General features: G+C 51.5%; 1 protein-coding gene across 6 annotated transcripts in view; it reads left to right on the plus strand.

Annotated features, from left to right (window-relative positions):
* The window catches only part of LOC123348122 (fer-1-like protein 4), a 127,212-nt gene extending 111,013 nt beyond the window's left edge, over positions 1-16,199 (plus strand). For 4 of the 6 annotated variants that reach the window (XM_044985513.1, XM_044985512.1, XM_044985511.1 and 1 more), the window contains 6 exons: positions 4,811-4,896; positions 5,708-5,806; positions 6,841-7,082; positions 9,817-10,103; positions 11,857-11,957; positions 14,511-16,195. In XM_044985513.1, coding sequence (XP_044841448.1) covers positions 4,811-4,896; positions 5,708-5,806; positions 6,841-7,082; positions 9,817-10,103; positions 11,857-11,957; positions 14,511-14,691 — 996 coding nt within the window. In that variant the 3' untranslated portion in view covers positions 14,692-16,195. Of the gene's footprint in view, positions 1-4,810; positions 4,897-5,707; positions 5,807-6,840; positions 7,083-9,816; positions 10,104-11,856; positions 11,958-14,510 lie in introns of all 6 variants that reach the window. The other 2 variants (XM_044985515.1, XM_044985510.1) reach the window with 2 other exon arrangements.
* Positions 16,200-19,244: the final 3,045 nt, after the last annotated feature.

Here is a 19,244-nt window from a genome sequence, read left to right on the forward strand (position 1 = left end):
CTGTACGGCATGGATGAGACCACACCAAAATACTGCAGCCATGCTACAAGACCTCACAATGGATCTCGCAGGCTGGCTGGGTCTGGGCAGAACTTGGGTGAGCGCCCTCCAGCGAGGAGGAAGTGGTTGTGGTGACTCAGCAGGCAGCATTAGTCCTTAGCCAGGACAGATTCAATACACAGGCACGTGGCTGGGGCACTCAGCTCTGGATGAGCTGTAAAATTGAGAGCCTTATCTGATTCAGTAAGGCCAGTCTTTCAAAGGCAGCACCTCACTTGCTGATGCTACAGAACTGCATTAGTGTGTGCAGATGCCAAATTGCTAGCTGGATATCACAGGAGGCAGGGTGGCCTAGTGGCTAGAACACTGGCCTGGGACTCAGCAAACCAGAGTTATTTTCCTCCTTCTAGTCTGATGGGTGATCTTGGGGAAATCATGTCACCTCCATGGGCCTCAGTTTCCCATCTTTAAAATGGGGCTAATTATACTGATGTCCTCAGTAACAGCCAATTGATTTCCAAATTGTCAGTGATGGAGAATCCACCATTACCCTTTGTAAATTGGTCCAATAGTTACTCATTCACTATTAAAAATGTTCACCTTATTTCCAGTCTGAATTTGTCTAGCTTCAACTTCCTTCCATTGGATCATGTTAGACCTTTCTCTGCTAGATTGAAGAGCCCATGATTAAATATTTGCTCCCCATGGTGGTACTTATAGACTAATCAAGTCACTCCTTAACCTTCTCTTTGTTAAGCTAAATAGATTGAGCTGAGTCTCTCATGATCAGGCATGGTTTCTAACCATAGAATCATAGAATATTAGGGTTGGAAGAGACCTCAGGAGGTCATCTAGTCCAACCCCCTGCTCAAAGCAGGACCAACACCAACTAAATCATCCCAGCCAGGGCTTTGTCAAGCCAGGCCTTAAAAACTTCTAAGGATAGAGATTCTACCACCTCCCTAGGTAACCCATTCCAGTGCTTCACCACCCTCCTAGTGAAATAGTTTTTCCTAATATACAATCTAGACCTCCCCCACTGCAATTTGAGACCATTGCTCCTTGTTCCGTCTTCTGCCACCACTGAGAACAGCCTAGCTTCATCCTCTTTGGAACCCCCCTTCAGGTAGTTGAAGGCTGCTATCAAATACCCTCTCACTCTTCTCTTCTGCAGTCTAAATAACCCCAGTTCCCTCAGCCTCTCCTTGTAAGTCATGTGCCCCAGCCCCCTAATCATTTTCTTTGCCCTCTGCTGGACTCTCTCCAATTTGTCCTCATCCCTTCTGTAGTGGGGGGACCAAAACTGGACACAATACTCCAGGTGTGGTCGCACCAGTGTCGAATATTCAGGAATAATCACTTCCCTTGATCTGCTGGCAATGCTCCTACTAATGCAGCCCAATATGTCGTTGGCCTTCTTGGCAACAAGGGCACACTGCTGACTCATGTCCAGCCTCTCGTCCACTGTAATCCCCAGGTCCTTTTCTGCAGAACTGCTGCTTAGCCAGTCGGTCCCAGCCTGTAGCAGTACATGGGATTCTTCCGTCCTAAGTGCAGGACTCTGCACTTGACCTTGTTGAACCTTGTCAGATTTCTTTTGGCCCAATCCTCCAATTTGTCTAGGTCACTCTGGACCCCTTCCCTACCCTCCAGCATATCTACCTCTCCCCCAAATTTAGTGTCATCTGCGAACTTGCTGAGGGTGCAATTAATCCCATCATCCAGATCATTAATGAAGATGTTGAACAAAACTGGCCCCAGGACCTACCCCGGGGCACTCTGCTGCCAACTAGACATTGAGCCATTGATCACTACCCGTTGAGCCTGACAATCTAGCCAGATTTCTATCCAGTTTATAGTCTAGTCATCCAATCCATACTTTTTTAACTTGCTGGCAAGAATACTGTGGGAGACCATATCAAAAGTGTTGCTAAAGTCAAGATATATCACGTCCTTCGCTTTCCCCATATCCACAGAGCCAGTTATCTCATCATAGAAGGCAATCAGGTTGGTCAGGCATGACTTGCCCTTGGTGAATCCATGTTGACTGTTCCTGATCACCTTCTTCTCCTCCAAGTGCTTCAAAATGGATTCCTTGAATACCTGCTCCATGATTTTGCCGGGGACTATAGTGAGGCTGACCAGTCTGTAGTTCCCCGGGTTCTCTTTCTTCCCCTTTTTAAATATGGGCACTATATTTGCCTTTTTCCAATCGTCCGGGACTTCCCCCAATCGCCATGAATTTTTAAAGATAATGGCCAATGGCTCTGCAATCACATCAGCCAACTCCCTCAGCATCCTTGGATGCATTAGATCTGGACCCATGGACTTGTGCATGTCCAGCTTTTCTAAATAGTCCTTAACCTGTTCTTTCATTACTGAGGGCTGCTCACCTCCTCCCCATACTGTGCTGCCCAGTGCAGCAGTCTGGGAGCTGATCTTGTCTGTGAAGACCGAGGCAAAAAAAGCATTGAGTACTTCAGCTTTTTCCACATCATCTGTCACTAGGTTCCCTCCCTCATTCAGCAAGGGTCCCACACTTTCCCTGACCACCTTCTTGTTGCTAACATACCTGTAGAAACCCTTCTTGTTACCCTTCACATCCCTTGCTAGCTGCAACTCCAATTGTGCCTTGGCCTTCCTGATTATACCCCTGCATGCTCGAGCAATATTTTTATACTCCTCCCTAATCATCTGTCCAAATTTCCACTTCTTGTAAGCTTCTTTTTTGAGTTTAAGCTCACCGAAGATTTCACTGTTAAGCAAAGCTGCTCGCCTGCCATATTTGCTATTCTTTCTGCACTTCGGGATGGTTTGTTCCTGTGCTCTCAATAAGGCTTCTTTAAAATACAGCCAACTCTCCTGCACTCCTTTCCCCCTCATGTTAGCCTGCCAGGGGATCCTGCCCATCAGTTCCCTAACGGAGTCTAAGTCTGCTTTTCTGAAGTCCAAGGTCAATATTTTGCTACTCTCCTTTCTTCCTTTTGTCAGGATCCTGAACTCAACCATCTCATGGTCAGTACTGCCTAGGTTGCCACCCACTTCTACTTCCCCTACCAATTCTTCCCTGTTTGTAAGCAGCAGGTCAAGAGGAGCATGGCCCCTAGTCTGTTACTCCAGCTCTTGCACCAGGAAGTTGTCCTTAACACTCTCCAAAAACTTCCTGGATTGTCTGTGCATTGCTGTATTGCTCTCCCAGCAGATGTCAGGGTGATTGAATCCTTTAATTATTCTTGTGGCTTTCTCTGAACTTTCTACAATTTATCAACATCCTTCTTGAATTGTGGGCACCAGAACTGGACACAATTCTAGTAGTGTTCGCACCTGTGCCAAAACAGAGGTAAAATAACTTCCCTATTGCTACTAGCGATTCCCCTGTTTATATATCCCAGGATCACATTAGCTCTTTTGGTCACAAAATCACACTGGGAGCTCATGTTCAGCTGATTGTCCACCACAATCCCCAAATCATTTTCAGCATCGCTGCTTCCCAGGACAGAGTCCCCCATCCTGTAAGTATGGCTGACTTTCTTTGTTCCCAGATGTATACATTTACAATTAGCCCTGTTAAAACTCATATTAGATTAAATCTCAGGAAAAACTTCCCACCTGTAAGAACAGTAGGACAAGGGAACAGACAGTCTAGGGAGGTTGTGGAAGCTCCTTCACTGGAGGTTTTCAGAAGGAGGCTGGAGAGCATCTATCTGGGATGGTTTACATACAACAAGTCCTGCATCTTGGCAGGGGGCTAGACTAGATGATCTTTGCAGTCCCTTCTAACCCATTGTTCTATGATACTGTTTGCTTGTGCCCAGTTTGCCAAGCGATCCAGAACACTCTGTATCAGTGACCTGCCCTCTTCACTATTTACCACTCCCCCAATTTTTTGTGTCATCTGCAAACTTTATCAGTGATGATTTTATGTTTTCTTCCAGGTCATTGAGAAAAATGTTAACTAAGATAGGGCCAGGAACAGATTTCAGTGGGACCCTGCTAGAAATACACCCACTCAATGATGATTCCCCATTACAATTGTATTTTGAGACCTATCAGTTAGCCAGCTTTTAATCCACTTAATGTGTGCCATGTTAATTTTATATCATTCTAGTTTAATCAAAATGTCATGCAGTACCAAGTCAAACACCTTACAGAAGGCTATGTATGTTATGCCGTCGCTACTGCATTTATCAACAAAACTTGTAATCGCATAAAAAAAGATATCGAGTTAGTTTGACAGGGTCTGTTTTCCCTAAACCCGTGCTCACTGGCATTGATTATATGAATCAAGTCCCATATCCACCATTTCATAATCTTGTCCAGGACCAATATCAGACTGATGGGAAGCCAAGCCTGGGGGTGAGATGTTTTAGTAGAGAGCAAATTAAGGTTGCCACTGACAAATATGAAACATCCAGTGAAGTGATGCTATTGTGAGATAGAAAAGAAATGTTCTATTTCAGTTTCACATAGTAAATAACTTGTATTCAACTATTTTGTAAGGATGCTGGTGAATCCCATGACAACAACGTCCTAAGCAGACGTTATTCCTTAAAATACTCCCTCCCCCCATAAGGAGACATTTTAAATACAAGCGACTTCTACAGTGTGGCAGGCCTTTCCTAGCGGTGGCACGTGCTCTCTGTATCCTGAGGGGCTTGCTGTGAGGGTTGCTGTGACCCAGAAGTGTGAGGAAGGGTCAGTAGCTTTGGGAAGAGGGTTCTCTGGAGGTCAGGGAGTGGGAGAGTAAATCTGTTCGTGAATTCAGCCTTGGTGAATCCTTTGAAGCAGCTCAGCTCTTTCCTTTCTGCAGGGCTCCCTCCACATGTGGATTGACATGTTTCCAAATGATGTCCCAGCACCTCCCCCTGTCAATATCAAGCCACGGCTGCCAATCAGGTACAGGCCTGGAGGGGACGGGGCGGGGCCATTACAAACCCAGTGTTTATAACCGCAGCCTGGGGTCCTGCTCTGCATGCCTCCCTTGTAGTCTGTGCCCACGGAGGCTGTGACTGGGTGAGAAGGGCAGACTAACTGGTCTGTCAGGCTTAGAGGCTCACCGCTAGGCCATGACAGTGGTACTGCTTCAGCCCTGGGCCCCTGGCACATCTCCATGGCTTCCTCTCGATGCTGGTTCAGGGGGGCTGCAGACCTCACCTCATCCTGCTCTCCCAGGGACTCCCTCTGTCCCCGCATGCCGGGTGGCTGAGCGGAGGGAAAGCTGCTCCTGCCCCTCACACAGACAAGGCCGGGAGGAGAGATGTCCCCTGGGTTTACGTCTGCTCCAGGCGGAGCCCAAACCCCAGACAGCAGCGTCTGAGCTGAAGCAGTACCACTGTCAGCACACAGCTCAGCGCAGGTGCCTCAAAAACCCAAGCCTGGGCCATTCTTGTTCTTCTTGCTACTGTTTGTGCCTGACTCGTGCTGGGCAGATTCCAGTACGCTGGAGATGTGCTTTGGCTCAGACACCTCTTTGTACTAGAATCTGCAAAACTGGGCCCGAGTGACATGAGAGGGGCCTTCTGCGAGATGTCCTGGGCCCCTGGCAGAAGGCACAGCACAGCACAGCACTAGGATGGGTGGCTGGGCTGAGTGGGTGCTGGTGCTGGCCATTGTCCCGGGGGGAGGAGGGGGTAGCTTCGCCTGGCCCTGACAAACACTGAACTGGAATGTGCTTCTCTTACCTGCCCTTGGCTTTCCCTTCTGGTAGTTACGAGCTGCGTGTCATCATCTGGAACACAGACGACGTGGTTCTTGATGACGTTAATCCAATAACAGGAGAAACCTCCAGCGACATCTACGTGAAAAGGTGCCCGAGTTGATGGGGAATCATATGAGCAGAGACAGCCACAGGGCCAGAGAATGAGTAGCTGGCCTGTCCAGTCTGACCCTGCCTTGACACTGCAGCGCCCCCTACTGCCTGAGTCCCACAGACATCACCAGCCTCTCCTCGTATCTCACCAGCCATGGGGCCTCCACCTCCTGCGGAAGTCTAGCTCCCTGTCCATTTAGCAGGGGCGGCTCTAGACATTTCGCCGCCCCAAGCAGGGCGGCACGCCGCGGGGGGCTCTCTGCTGGTCGCTGGTCCCGCGGCTCCGGTGGACCTCCCACAGGCGTGCCCGGCTCGGAGAGGCAGTCCACTTGCGGGAGGGTCCACCGGAGCCCTGCCTGCCGCCCTCCCGGCGACCGGCAGAGCGCTCCCCACGGCATGCCGCCCCAAGCACGCACTTGGCGTGCTGGGGCCTGGAGCCACCCCTGCCATTTAGTCTACCCACCAAGGCCTTGGTCCTGACACCCAGCCCAGACTTGTTCTTCAGAATGTGTCAGTCCTCATCCCTAGGACTGAGCCTACCCAGGCACTGTCCCCCCTTAACATGGTATGCAGCTTCTGCACAGCTTGGACCAGCTTACCAACGCCTGCAATTCCTTCCTGCATTTTTTGCATCAGCAACTAGTTGTGGGCTCAGTTCCTATTATTCAGAAAACCAAGCGCCTGATTTGTCCCCATAATCAGATACTGGACCATCTAAATGGTGGGGGTTGCACCCCCAAAAAAGAGAGGCTGGAGAGAGGCCCCTTTAGAGCCCTCATAATGGCTGTGTCCCAGCATAGACCTGGCACCCCTGACATGCTCCTATCTGCCATTTGAACCAGGTGAGCCTCGTGGGCTAAGCCCGTTATTAATCTGAATAAGAGTTGGTTGCTGTGAGGCGCTGTTGAGCAGTGACTGAGCGCTGCCCCTCAGCCTGGGGCCCTTGCTCCCAGCACCCCAGCAGCTTAGTGACACTGACACTTGGGGCTGCTTTAACATGACGATTGATGTTAATTGAGCTTCTTCTGCAGCTGGATCAAAGGTCTGGACCATGAGAAACAAGAAACAGACGTTCACTTTAACTCTCTGACTGGGGAAGGCAACTTTAACTGGAGGTTTGTGTTCCACTTCGACTACCTCCCGACCGAGAAGGAGATCTCCTATAAGAAGAAGGACTCCATCTTCTCCCTGGAGGAATCTGAGTTCAGGGAGCCAGCTGTCCTGGTCCTTCAGGTCTGGGATTATGACAGGATTTCAGCGAATGACTTTCTAGGTACAGTATCCTCCTGCTGAGAGAAGTAGGCTGTTTCTCTGTGCCTTGCCTGCTTCCCTTGCCCAGGCCGCCCACCCTGAGCTTTTCAGGAAATGGTTCCCAGTTGAGATGAGCCGGGGCTGCAGGGAGCTCACTTGCCCACTGGTAGAACTGCTGCTTACAACACCAGGGTCCTACCAGGTTCCAGTTGGTTCCTGGCATTGGGATTAAACTCTCTCATTCAAGCCAGTTATTTATCTTCTGACCCATCTCTGCACTGTGCAGTACTGTGCCCCCTAACCACGGAACGGGGGTGAGTGAGCAGCTTCTTCCAAAGCTGACCCCACTGCTGCTCTGCATAGTGAAGGGTTTCTCAAACAGGGGTCACCGCTTGTGTAGGGGAAGCCCCTGGCGGGCCGGTGTGGCGTGTGTTTACCTGCCCCGTCTGCAGGTCTGGTTGATCGCAGGTCCCACTGGCCGCGGATCGCTGCTCTGGACCAATGGGAGCTGCTGGAAGTGGCATCCCCACTGGCCATGGATTGCTGCTCGGGGCCAATGGGAGTTGCTGGAAGCAGCGGCCAGTAAGTCCCTCGGCATGCGCTGCTTCCAGCAGCTCCCATTGGCCCAGAGCAGCGATCCATGGCCAGTGGGAGCCGCGATCGGCCGGACCTGCGGACGGGGCAGGTAATCACACTGGCCCAGCCCACCAGGGGCTTTCCCTACACAAGCAGTGACCCCTGTTTGAGAAACTCTGGCATAGTGACCTTCACCTTCTCTCTGGCTCTTGCATAACCACCTTCCCACTGCCTCTGAGCTCCCCCTGTCCAGGGACTTGGAGCCCTCATGCAGCTTTAGAAATACTTTTGTGTCAGAGGGTCAGCGTGAACCAGGGCTTTTGGTTGAAGGAGGAAGCTTTCAGCCTAGAGGTAGTGGTTGGTGATTCTGATGGCACTTAGGTGCCATGGTGGCAGGTGCCTTAGAAACACCATAGGCAGACTGCTGACAACTCTTCTCTCCTTTCAGGATCTTCCTTTAATTCTCAGACTGTGCAGAAAATGCTCCCTACTTCCGTTAGGCTTAAGTTACCCAAACTTTGAACCTTGGCCCTAAACACTAGGCCCTCTGAGGGGAACATAAGCAGATGGATGTGCTTTATTTCAAGCATAATAATACAGATGGATGGAAATTTTCTGCTGAAACAGTTTGAGTGGAAAATGCCAATTCACTGAACCTGGAGCGTTTCATAGACACAGCTCAGATTCACCACATTTTCAGTGTTCTCTGGGAAACCTGCCCCCTTGCCAGGCTGCAAAGGAGCCCAGGGTTCCAGGGGGCACAGCTCTGAGACAGCCCCACCGTATAGGCTGCCCCATGCTCAGGAAACCCCAGTCTTCCAGAGTCGAGGGCTCCGGGGCACACAGCCAAGCCAGGGCTTCCAGGCTCCTGCCTGAAAGCCCTTGGTCAGCTCTTGGTTCCACAGCCGGGAGCCTGGAAAGGCCGAGAACTCCCTCTTCCAGGCTTCCTGCTGCAGAGTCAGGAGCCCAGAGCCAGGGCTTCTTGTCCCCATGCCCCAGAGCTGCAGGCCCTTAGAGCCCCTGGTGCTGTTGGGTGAAACTAACATTCCTGTGGTAGCAGAGGTTCTGCTCACCCCAGCACTGAAACTGACAAGAATGGCATTTGCAATGTTGCTGTAGCAGTGTTGGTCCCAGGATATCCCAGAGACAAGCTTGTCTCTTTCACCAGCAGAAGCTGGTCGGATAAAAGATATTCCCTCCCCACCATGTCTCTTTAAGAATGTCAGTTTTACTCAGCTGCTGTCCGGAGTCCTGGGAGCTGGTTTTGTGTGGGAAACAGCATGCGCCAATGTTTCTGAAACAGTTTTTATTCAGGATTTCTGGTTTTCAGGAAATTTCTAAAAATTTAGCTTCGTTACGATTTGGAACAAATTTTTAAAAATGAAATTTCCTGTGAGCTGGAAATCCTGCATTTCATCCAGCTCTAGGTAACACCTTTAACCCCGACAAAAGCTCCTTTTATTAATTAACCCATTGCCAATCAATTCAAAAGGCTTCATTGGCATGGAAAGGCATATAACGCAAACCTGCTCAGCAGTGCCATCTACTGATGGCAAGAAGAGATCATTAGACCAGAACATTGTGGTATTTCTGGGACATGAGCTGCTTACATTTGTGACAAAGACACAAAACGAGGGAGATAGAACCGGAGGGAGCTGGCGATGGTGCTGGCATCCTGGCTGTAGCCTGAACAAAGTGTTAGTTCTCCCACCCCAGTGTCAAGATTTTATCATTCTGTCCTGAACATGAGGGACAAGCTGGGGCGTGAGAAGAGGGTAGATTTAGACCTACAGGTACTGATGAGAGGCATAATGTGGCACTGCTCAGGGGTGACTCTGTATAGGAGACAGAGTGGTTAAATGGCTAGGCCAGAAGAGTGGGATTCAGGAGATCTGGTTTCTGTTCCAGGCTGTGCCACCAACTCAGCATGTGAGGCAAGTCACTTCCTCTCCCTCCGACCCTCACTTTCCCCATCCCTAAAGTGAGGATAACACTGTTGATGGACCTTTCCTTTGAGAGCTACAAACAGAAATCACTGCCTGTGGTGGGAATGTGACTGACTCTCTGGGGACTGGGATGGGTGCAGGCCAAGCAGCATGTTGATGCTGGCCCTAATATGTTACTTGCATTTACATTAATGATCGATCCCTGAGGTTCTCACTTCCTGCCTGTCTTTGAAGGATCCATTGAACTGAAGCTGAACGACATGGTGCGGGCAGCCAAGAGCTCTGAGCAGTGCACCATTAAGATGGCCAAGGAAAAGGCCACCCCCCGCTTCTCCATCTTCCGGAACAAGCGCATGAGGGGCTGGTGGCCTTTCATCAAACTGAAAGACCAGGAAGATGAGGAGCGAGAGGAGCGAGAGGCCAAGGAGAAGAAGAAGAAGAAGAAGAAAAAGAAGAGGTCGTCGATTAAGCCGGAAGACATTGAGTTCACAGACCCCAGTGGGAACAAGTACATCCTGACGGTAAGGAGCAGGAGAGAGGGGCAGAGCCCTTGTGCTGTGAGGCAGTGCTCAGTGCTGGCCTGCCTGAGCTCTGTGGAGCGTGAGGCCTGCAGCTGGGCACTGGCTAACTGCAAAAGTTTTGTAGTGGGCATGGGGCTGTGTGTCCCAGGACCCGTGGATATGGCAGAGCGCGTCATAGCTCGGTGCTCTCAGCCTCCAGCTCAGCACTGTTCAGAGCTTGTTTGCTTAGCTGAGCGGTCTTCTGGGGGCAGCAGTGTCTATGGGAGATTTTCCCTGCCGTGCAGGCGAGAGGAGGTGGGCTGATGTGAAGGCATTGTCATTGGTGGGAGGGCTGCTGCTTCTCTGAGTCCCCTGTTCCTGGGCACAGGGCAGCCTCCTCTCCCGGCTGGTTCCAGCTTCCTGCCTGGGCTAGCAAGAAGTCAAGCCTGGCTCCCCACTGAGCTCCAGCTGCCTGGATCTTGCAGACGTTTCACCCTGTCCTGCCTGGTCTGTGATTCCTGTCAACAAGCACAGGAGAGGGCGTGGGGTTGGCTGCCCCAGGGTCCCCCTGGGACTCAGACAGAGCCTGACACTGGCAGTTTCTGAATCAGCCATAGCAGTGAGATGGGATCCTAGACTTGGCAAGCATTTCCCCCGAAGGCCCTGAGTGGACTCCTGTGGTTTGAGTGAGGACGCTCCCCCCAAGGGTAGGAATATTTGGTAGCCAGGGATGTGGGGCTAGGAGCTGAAATGTCCCCTGACCTTGGCAATGGCTAGTTGCAGTTTCCCAGCCGGGAAGAGGGTGGCCAGGAGGTCCTGGGGCTCTGAGGGGCCATGGACAGGGCATGTGAAAATCAGCAGGTGTGTGGGGAGAGGTGCGGCCAGGATCTCAGTAGAGGGAGCGGGAGGGGGCTGTAGCCTGGCGTGCTGCTGAGATGCCTGCACCAGGTTCCCCCTTTCGCTGCACAAACCAACCAGGTGCTAGCAGCTGAGGAAGCATGCCAGCAATGCGCCCATGCTCACAGCTCCATGCAGCAACACCTAGTGATGTCTCAGTGGGACACGGCCCCACGGTGGAATGCAGGCTGGGTTCAGTGTGCCAGAAGGAAGGTCTTGTTCACTCCCGGTGGGCTGCTGGGACAATGCCTCTGGCTTCTCTCACTGGGCCTTTTGTGCCTGATCTCTGGAGAGGGCAGTCATTGTGCCAAGCACTTGTCTCGAGTGGACATTCGCCGGTCCTGTAGCATCCGTGCTCAGGAGGATATGTCTAAAGCACCAGGAACGGCACTGTGATGGGGGGTATCACTGGGCAAACAGGGGAGTGCCGCTCGACATGCCGACCCCCCATGACAGGCACAGTGCGCAGAGCCCTGCGCTGGGCAGCTCCTGCTCTAGGAGATGAGTCTCGAGGAGGTGGCTGCATGGGCAGGCAGCCTGCCACGGCTCTGGGGGCACAGGTGTGTCTGGATGGTGCCTTGACTTGCTCCTGGTGGCGCTGGCGAGAGGCGAGTGTCGGGAGCTGTGAGAGGCTCTGGAGGCCACTCCGTGTGGGGGACTGGGACAGAGGCCAGAAAGGCCCCGAGGGGCAGATTTTCAAAGGTATTTAGGTGCCTGTAGACGCAGATAGGCACCTGGAGGGATTTTCAAAGCACCTGAGCAGGTTTGGTGCCTGACTTCCACTGAGTGACCATCGAAAACCTGGCCCTGCGGCTCTAGACGAGACAGTATCAGTCTGACTTGTCCTGAAGTGTGTCTCAAGTGTGTTTCTCTGCAGGGCAAAGTGGAAGCTGAGTTCCAGCTACTGACTGTGGAGGAGGCCGAGAAGAACCCTGTTGGTCTGGGCCGAAAAGAGCCTGAACCCCTGGAGAAGCCCAAGTGAGTATCAATCATAGAATCACAGAATTAGAAGGGACCTCGAGAGGTCGTCGAGTCCAGTCCCCTGCACTCATGGCAGGACTAAGTATTATCTAGACCGTCCCTGACAGGTGTTTGTCTAACCTGCTCTTAAACATCTCCAATGATGGAGATTCCACCACCTCCCTGGGCAACTTATTCCACTGCTTAACCACCCTGACAGTTCGGAAGTTTTTCCTAATGTCCAACCTAACCCTCCCTTGCTGCAATTTAAGCCCATTGCTTCTTGTCCTGTCCTTAGAGGTTAAGAAGAACAATTTTTCTCCCTCCTCCTTGTAACAACGGTTTATGTACGGGAAAACTGTTATCATGTCCCCCTCAGTCTTCTCCTCTCCAGACTAACAAACCCAATTATTTCAAACTTCCCTCATAGGTCATGTTTTCTAGACCTTTAATCATTTTTTTTGCTCTCCTCTGGACTTTCTCCAATTTGTTCCCATCTTTCCTGAAATGTGGCACCCAGAACTGGACATAATACTCAAGTTGAGGCCTAATCAGCACGGAGTAGAGTGGAAGAATTACTTCTCGTGTCTTGCTTACAACACTCCTGCTAATACATCCCAGAATGATGTTTGCTTTTTTTGCAACATTGTTACACTGTTGATTTATATTTAGCTTGTGAGCACTATGACCCCCAGATCCCTTTCTTTAGTACTCCTCCCTAGGCAGTCATTTCCCATTTTGTATGTGTGCAACTGATTGTTCTTTCCTAAGTGAAGTACTTTGCATTTGTCCTATTGAATTTCATTCTATTTACTTCAGAGCATTTCTCCAGTTTGTCCAGATCATTTTGAATTATATAATCCTATCCTCCAAAGCACTTGCAACCCCTCCAAACTTGGTATCATCTACAAACTTTATAAGTGTACTCTCTATGCCATTATCTAAATCATTGATGAAGATATTGAACAGAACCAGACCAAGAACCGATTCCTGCGGGACCCCACACGTTAGGCCCTTCCAGCATGATAGTGAACCACTGCTAACTACTCTCTGGGAACAGTTTTTCAACCAGTTTTGCACCCACCTTATAGTAGCTCCAGCTAGGTTACATTTCCCTAATTTGTTTATGAGACGGTCACACAAGACAGTATCAAAAGCCTTACTAAACTCAAGATATACCACATCTACCACTCCCCCTCATCCACAAAGCTTGTTACCCTGTCAAAGAAAGCTATCAGGTTGGTTTGACATGATTTGTTCTTGACAAATCCACGCTGTTACTTATCACCTTATCTTCTAGGTGTTCACTAATTGCTTGCTTAATTATTTGCTCCATTATCTTTCCGGGTACAGAAGTTAAGCTGACTGGTCTGTAATTCCCTGGGTTGTCCATATTCCCCTTTTTATAGTTGGGCTCTATATTTACCCTCCTCCAGGCCTCTGGAATCTCTTCTGTCTTCCATGACTTTTTGAAGAGAATCACTAATGGCGCAGAGATCTCGTCAGTCAGCTCCTTAAGTATTCAAGGATGGATTTCAGCAGGCCCTGCTGACTTGTGCCATGTACACGTGCCAGGCAGAGAGGCATTGGAATGTAGGCTGGGGGTTGATACCATGCCTGCTCTCAGCTTGGGGCAGCCTGCGCACAGTCACTGAGGGAAAAGGGAGGAGCTTTCAGGCTTAATGGAACCAAGATCAGAATCCAGAGACACTGAGCTGTGGGGACGCCGGGGCTCAGGCTGTAGACGGAGTCCCTGCGGTGAAGCCATCTCCACTGAGAGTGTGGGCTGAGTCCCTGGCACCGAGCAATTCCAGCTGAGGCTCCAAGTGGAGTCCCTGGGCAGAGCTGTTCTGAGATATTTACTGAAACAAGCGACAGGGCTTGTGTATCACTGTAGTTGTGCCTGCACTAGGAGGGTGCACTGGTGTAACTACATTGGTTTTAGTGAACAAGTTCATTGGTGCAAAAATGGAGAACAGCCTAGGCCTTAGTTAGCTGCCAGTGCAGTCATCCTCCAGCACTCTGCAGGCCCTCCGGATGTTTCCCATGGCCTGCAGGTGTGTGCTCTGCATGCATCGAAAGATGAAAGGGGAGCGGGAGAGGCTATTTGTCATCTGCAGCGTGGGTGCCTTGCAGAACCCTGGTCTAGTGCAGGGTCCAGGCTCCAGAGAAAATAATACAAAAATAACAATAATGATAATAAGAAAATACAAAGATTTCGTGGTCTGTTCAAAAGTGTCTGGCAGTCTGGATTTGACCCGCAGTCTGCCTATTGACTGCCCTGGTCTAATGTCTGGGCTCCTACGAAGCCTCCAGGTTGTGCTGGCAGTGAAATGAATGCAGGGAATGGGGTCCTGTTTTGAAGGAAGACATTGTGGGCACAGGCATCAATTTGAGTTTGGGGGCTCAGGGATTCAGGCTGATCTCCACTGATCTGGTACCTGGTTATTCGCAGCCCGTGAGTAGCAGCAGCTACAGTATGTTGTAGATTTCCAGGGCACTGAATTGAACTGGGTGGAGCTTTGCTTTGCTTTGTCTGAGCTCAACAGCCTTTTCCTTTCTCCGTTCTAGCCGTCCAAAAACATCCTTCAACTGGTTTGTGAATCCCATGAAAACCTTCATCTTTTTTATCTGGAAGCGGTACAAGAAGTACATCATTGCTTTGATCATTATTGCTGTGGTGACCATCTTCCTGGTCCTTTTACTCTACACAATGCCTGGGTACATTAGCCAGAAGATCATCAATGGATAAGTGCGGTCAGAGACTGGGCTCCCCAGAGGACCATGGCTGTTGCTCCAGAAATTGACACTTTATACCAAAGTTTTTAAGGGCAGTTTGCTGGTGATTGAAAGTGCTGGAACTCTTTGTAAATGTTGCATTAGCAGGAAGAGGAGTGGAGAAGCTGCCCTCTCTGGGTAGTTGTATTTCATGCTTAGAACTTGTGATACGCTGTGGAGCAGACCGATAATGATTTGGGTAAATTGTTTGGTTTTCGTTAGTTGGGAGGAATCTGTCCCAGCTGGGGTTGGCTGTGGGGAGATTTGCAACAAATATCAGCTCTGTACCTCTCTCCCTTGAGCTAATCAGAGGAGCCTCTCTGAGAGCCGTGGGAGTAGCAGTGCTGCTTTCTCTGCATGGCTTCAGCATAATAACGCAGAGGCTTTTCACCTGGAGAACTTAGTGCACTTTACAAGGTGGCGGCGTGTTCCTGTCCCCTTTGTACAGGTCAGAGAGTCGGGGCACATCTGCACTATGTGCCAAGGCTGTACAGACGCAACCTGTCCCAGCGGAAGGGGTTTTTCCATTGCCATAGGACCGACAGCTGTGCTGACACCGGGGGTTAGGTTAGAGCTGGGTCAGTCAGGGGGTGTTTTTTCACAGCTCTCACTGATGTAGCCATGTCAGCCTGGTAGTCAAGTGTAGACCAGGCCTCAGGGGCAGAGCTGGGACCGGCAGAGTGACAAGTAGAGACACTAGAGAGGTGCTGCAGCAGGCTAGCAAAGTGAGGCGGGGAAGGAATGAAGGAGCCAAACTGTGTGTGACCCTCCCCACGACTTGGGTAGGGGTGAGGGACAGGCAAAGTCTGAGTCCACTTGTGAGCTGGGGATTCCCAGCCAGGCGTGGCCCTCTCCCCCGCCCACCCTCCACACTGCTGTTAAACACAAATCTTCCCACGTAGTCCTTGTGTTAGACCTTTACTCCCTCTGGGCTAGAAAACCCCAAAGGATCTGACCCATTACCTGCTGCTTCTCTCCACTCAGCATTTGCTGGGGTTTCCCAGTGGCTTTCAGAGGCCTGGTGTGCACCCAAACGTAGCTCAGCCTAGCTACATTGCTCAGAGCTATGAAAACATCAGGCTCTGGGCGCTATTTGGGTTCCCTACTGTAGATACAAGAATTCTCCCATTGACCCTGCTGCCGCCGCCCGATGGGGCAGGTTAACTAACAACCCCCCCTTGCGTTGCTGTAGTAAGTGTCTACACTGCAGGGACGCAGTACAGCTGTGCCTCTGGCGCGTCTGTAGTGGAGAGATCCCTGGAGAGCGTAAGGGCCACTTGTTTGTCTGGTTCAGACTCCAGCCCAGGGCTCCTTCTCTCTCCTACTAACTGATCGGGGTGATTAACAGTCACTCCTGTCTTGTTGTGTTTTGCACCAGATTTGTAGATATTTATATGGAGGTTATTTATATGAACAATGCAAAGTGGCACCAGACTGAGGTAAATCAACTGTCGAGAAATATCCTCAGAGCAGCTTCCGCCTCTGCTGCATTCTTTGTGCTCTGGGTATTGATTTTACTGATACAAGTCAGTGGGGATAAGCTTTTGTCATGGTAAAATTAAGCAAAATTCATTGAATAGTCACGGTAAAGCTGTACAAATTCAGGGTATGGGTGGAGGAGGGTTGGGCTGAAGCCCAAGGGCGAGGTGGGGCTGACAGCCCGAGTCCCCCTGCTCTGGGGCTGGCACTGAAACATCAAGCCCTGCCCCCCAGGGCAGCCTTGTCACCAGGGGGCTGAAAGCTGAGCCTCGCTGCCAGGGGGCTGACAGACTGAGACCCCCACCCCGGGGGGCTGACAGCCCAGGCTCCACTGTCCAGGGGGGATGAAGCCAGAGCCCCGCCACCCCAGGGGGGAGGGGTGAAGCCAGAGTCCCGCCGCCGCCCCGGGTCGGGGGGGGTGAAGCCAGAGCCCCGCCGCACCAGGGGGGAGGGGTGAAGCCAGAGCCCCACTGCCCCAGGGGGATGAAGCCAGAGCCCCACTGCTCCGGGCGTGGGGGAAGGGTGAAGCCAGAGCCCTGCCACCCCAGGGGGGAGGGGTGAAGCCAGAGTCCCGCCACCGCCCCGGGTGAAGCCAGAGCCCTGCCGCCCTTGGGGGGAGGGGTGAAGACAGAGCCCTGCAGCCCCGCGGGGGAGGGGTGAAGCCAGAGCCCTGCCGCCCCATGGGGGAGGGGTGAAGCCAGATCCCCGCCGCTCCAGGGGGAAGGGGTGAAGCCAGAGCCCTGCTGCCCCGGGGGGGGGGGGAGGGGTGAAGCCAGAGCCCTGCCACTCCAGGGGGGAGGGGTGAAGCCAGAGCCTTGCCGCCCCAGTGTGCACAGCTGAAGCTGAAGGCAGAGAAGTCACAGAATTCTTTTAAAGTCACTGAATCTGTGACCTCCGTGACAAAATCGTGTCCTTAGCGCTCCGTGATGATTAATTGTAAAGTGCTAGAAGAGCGGAGGTGGGCTAGCCACACCCACCAGGTGTACAATAGCAGCACAAACAGACGGTTACTCATAGCCAGAGATGTGCTGCAGACACAAGTTGTGTGTAGACCTGCTCCCCGGTATCAGTCTCCCCGGCTCAGCTCCGTATGGCACTAGTTGGGCAAGGGATGCTGGCGTCGTTCTGGGGCTAGCTGTGGGCTCTAGTCCCTTTTGGGGCTCTGTGTGCCCACCTCTTGGCCTTACCTGGCTCAGGTGCGATTCACAATTCTCCCCCTCTCAGGGCAGGACCTGGCTACCCTACACTGCTCACCTGGCAGGCCTGCTGGGTTTGGGCACCAGCATTTCCTCCCTTTGGAAGCCTGTGGCTAGTGCTGGAAGGACGCCTTAAATGAAAGGGCCCGTCTCTCCGGCGAGGGAGGCCTGGGCCACAGGAGGACATTCGGGCAATTTAACTGCACGGCTTGGGTGTGAAAAATCCACCCCCATGAGCAACGCAGGTGTAGACAGCGGTAGGTTGACAGGCAATTCGCCCTACTACACCTAGCTACACCTAGCTGCGCCTTAGCTACACCTCGAGGGGAGGGGAGAACCTACACTGGTGGGAGAAGCCTTAGTCTCAGTGTCTTCACTGAGGAGCTCCAGCAGTGCAGCTGCAGCATTTTAAGGGTAGACACACCCTCATTGTGCGGCAAGCTGGGGTGTAAATCACCAGCGCTCCAGCGTGCTGCACACACGCTGTCCAGGAGGCCCCTGCTGCTGTGCCCTGAAAGCGCTCAGCTTGTGCAGACATACGCACGAGTGCACTACAGATAGCCTATCTGGGGAGCCCTGGCAGCAGCTAGTGGCAGTACGGGCTAGCAGTGCCATGTACGTGTGTGGTATCCTTGGGGGCAGCCGGTTTAGGAAGCAATCACTTGAGGCCAGAGAGCTGACAGCTAACAAACCACCATTTTTATTTACAGAACAGAGAGCTCACTCAGCCGGTTGAAACCGGCTGAGCTATCCCTTAATAGTCTAACTCAGTTGCCATAGTAACAAAACCCATGACAACCAAATACACAACATATTCCTCCCCCCCTAATAAGAACATCCCCTAAATAAAACACACACTAAACTAGAGAAGGAGGTAGACTGCCTCCATTCCCGGCTAAACCCTGGGGATTATTTTGCCCCATAACCGTGGGTTCGCCCTAACTAAAGATCCAGCCGATGAGGAGGCCTTCTGTCTCTAGGTGGATTACGGCGAACTTCTGGTGTTGTTGCACCCGAAAGTACTAGGGGCTCAGGGTCCGCAGCACGAATAGGTGAGGAGGTGGTATCAGCTCGTGCTGGGCAAAGGGGTATCTCAGCTGCCGGCAGTAATGGAGGAGAACAGTCAGGAACAGGTGACTTGTGATTCGGTCCCTCACCAGAAGAGGTGAAGTCAGACCCCTCAACTGCAGATGGGTCCTGAGGACTGGCATGACCTGGCAACAGCTGATCTACATGTCGCCGCCAGGTAAGATTCTCTGCAGTCCGGACTGTGTAGGAAACAGGTCCTGTTTGAGTGATGACTGTGGCCGGAACCCATTTAGCTCTGGAAATATAATTCCGAGCCAAAACTGGCTGTCCCGGGCTAAAGGTTCGGTCTTTTGCTCTGGGTGCCCGTCTGATGACTTGATATTGCTGCTGATGTTGCACAATTTGTCGGGGTTCAGAAGGTTTCAGCAGATCAAAGCAAGTGTGCAGCTGTCGTCCCATCATTAGAAAGGCCGGAGATGCGTGGGTCGTAGCATGAGGTGTGTTTCTGTAGGAAAGTAAAAAGGTATCCAGACGCTTTTGAATGGAGTGTTGTCCCCTTGCTGATTTCAAAGCGTTTTTCATTGTCTGCACAAATCTTTCAGCTAATCCGTTGGTGGACGGATGATATGGTGCTGACGTGATGTGGTGTATCCCATTTGCCTTCATAAAATTTTGAAACTCCTGAGAAACGAACTGCGGTCCGTTGTCGCTCACAAGTTGTTCTGGCAGACCAAAACGACTAAAGAGTCCTCGTAATTTTTGGATAGTACTCTCTGCAGAAGTGGACTGCATTATAGAGACTTCTGGCCATTTAGAATGGGCA

Source organism: Mauremys mutica, chromosome 13 (assembly GCF_020497125.1).
Source record: "Mauremys mutica isolate MM-2020 ecotype Southern chromosome 13, ASM2049712v1, whole genome shotgun sequence".
Taxonomy (NCBI): Eukaryota; Metazoa; Chordata; order Testudines; family Geoemydidae; genus Mauremys; species Mauremys mutica.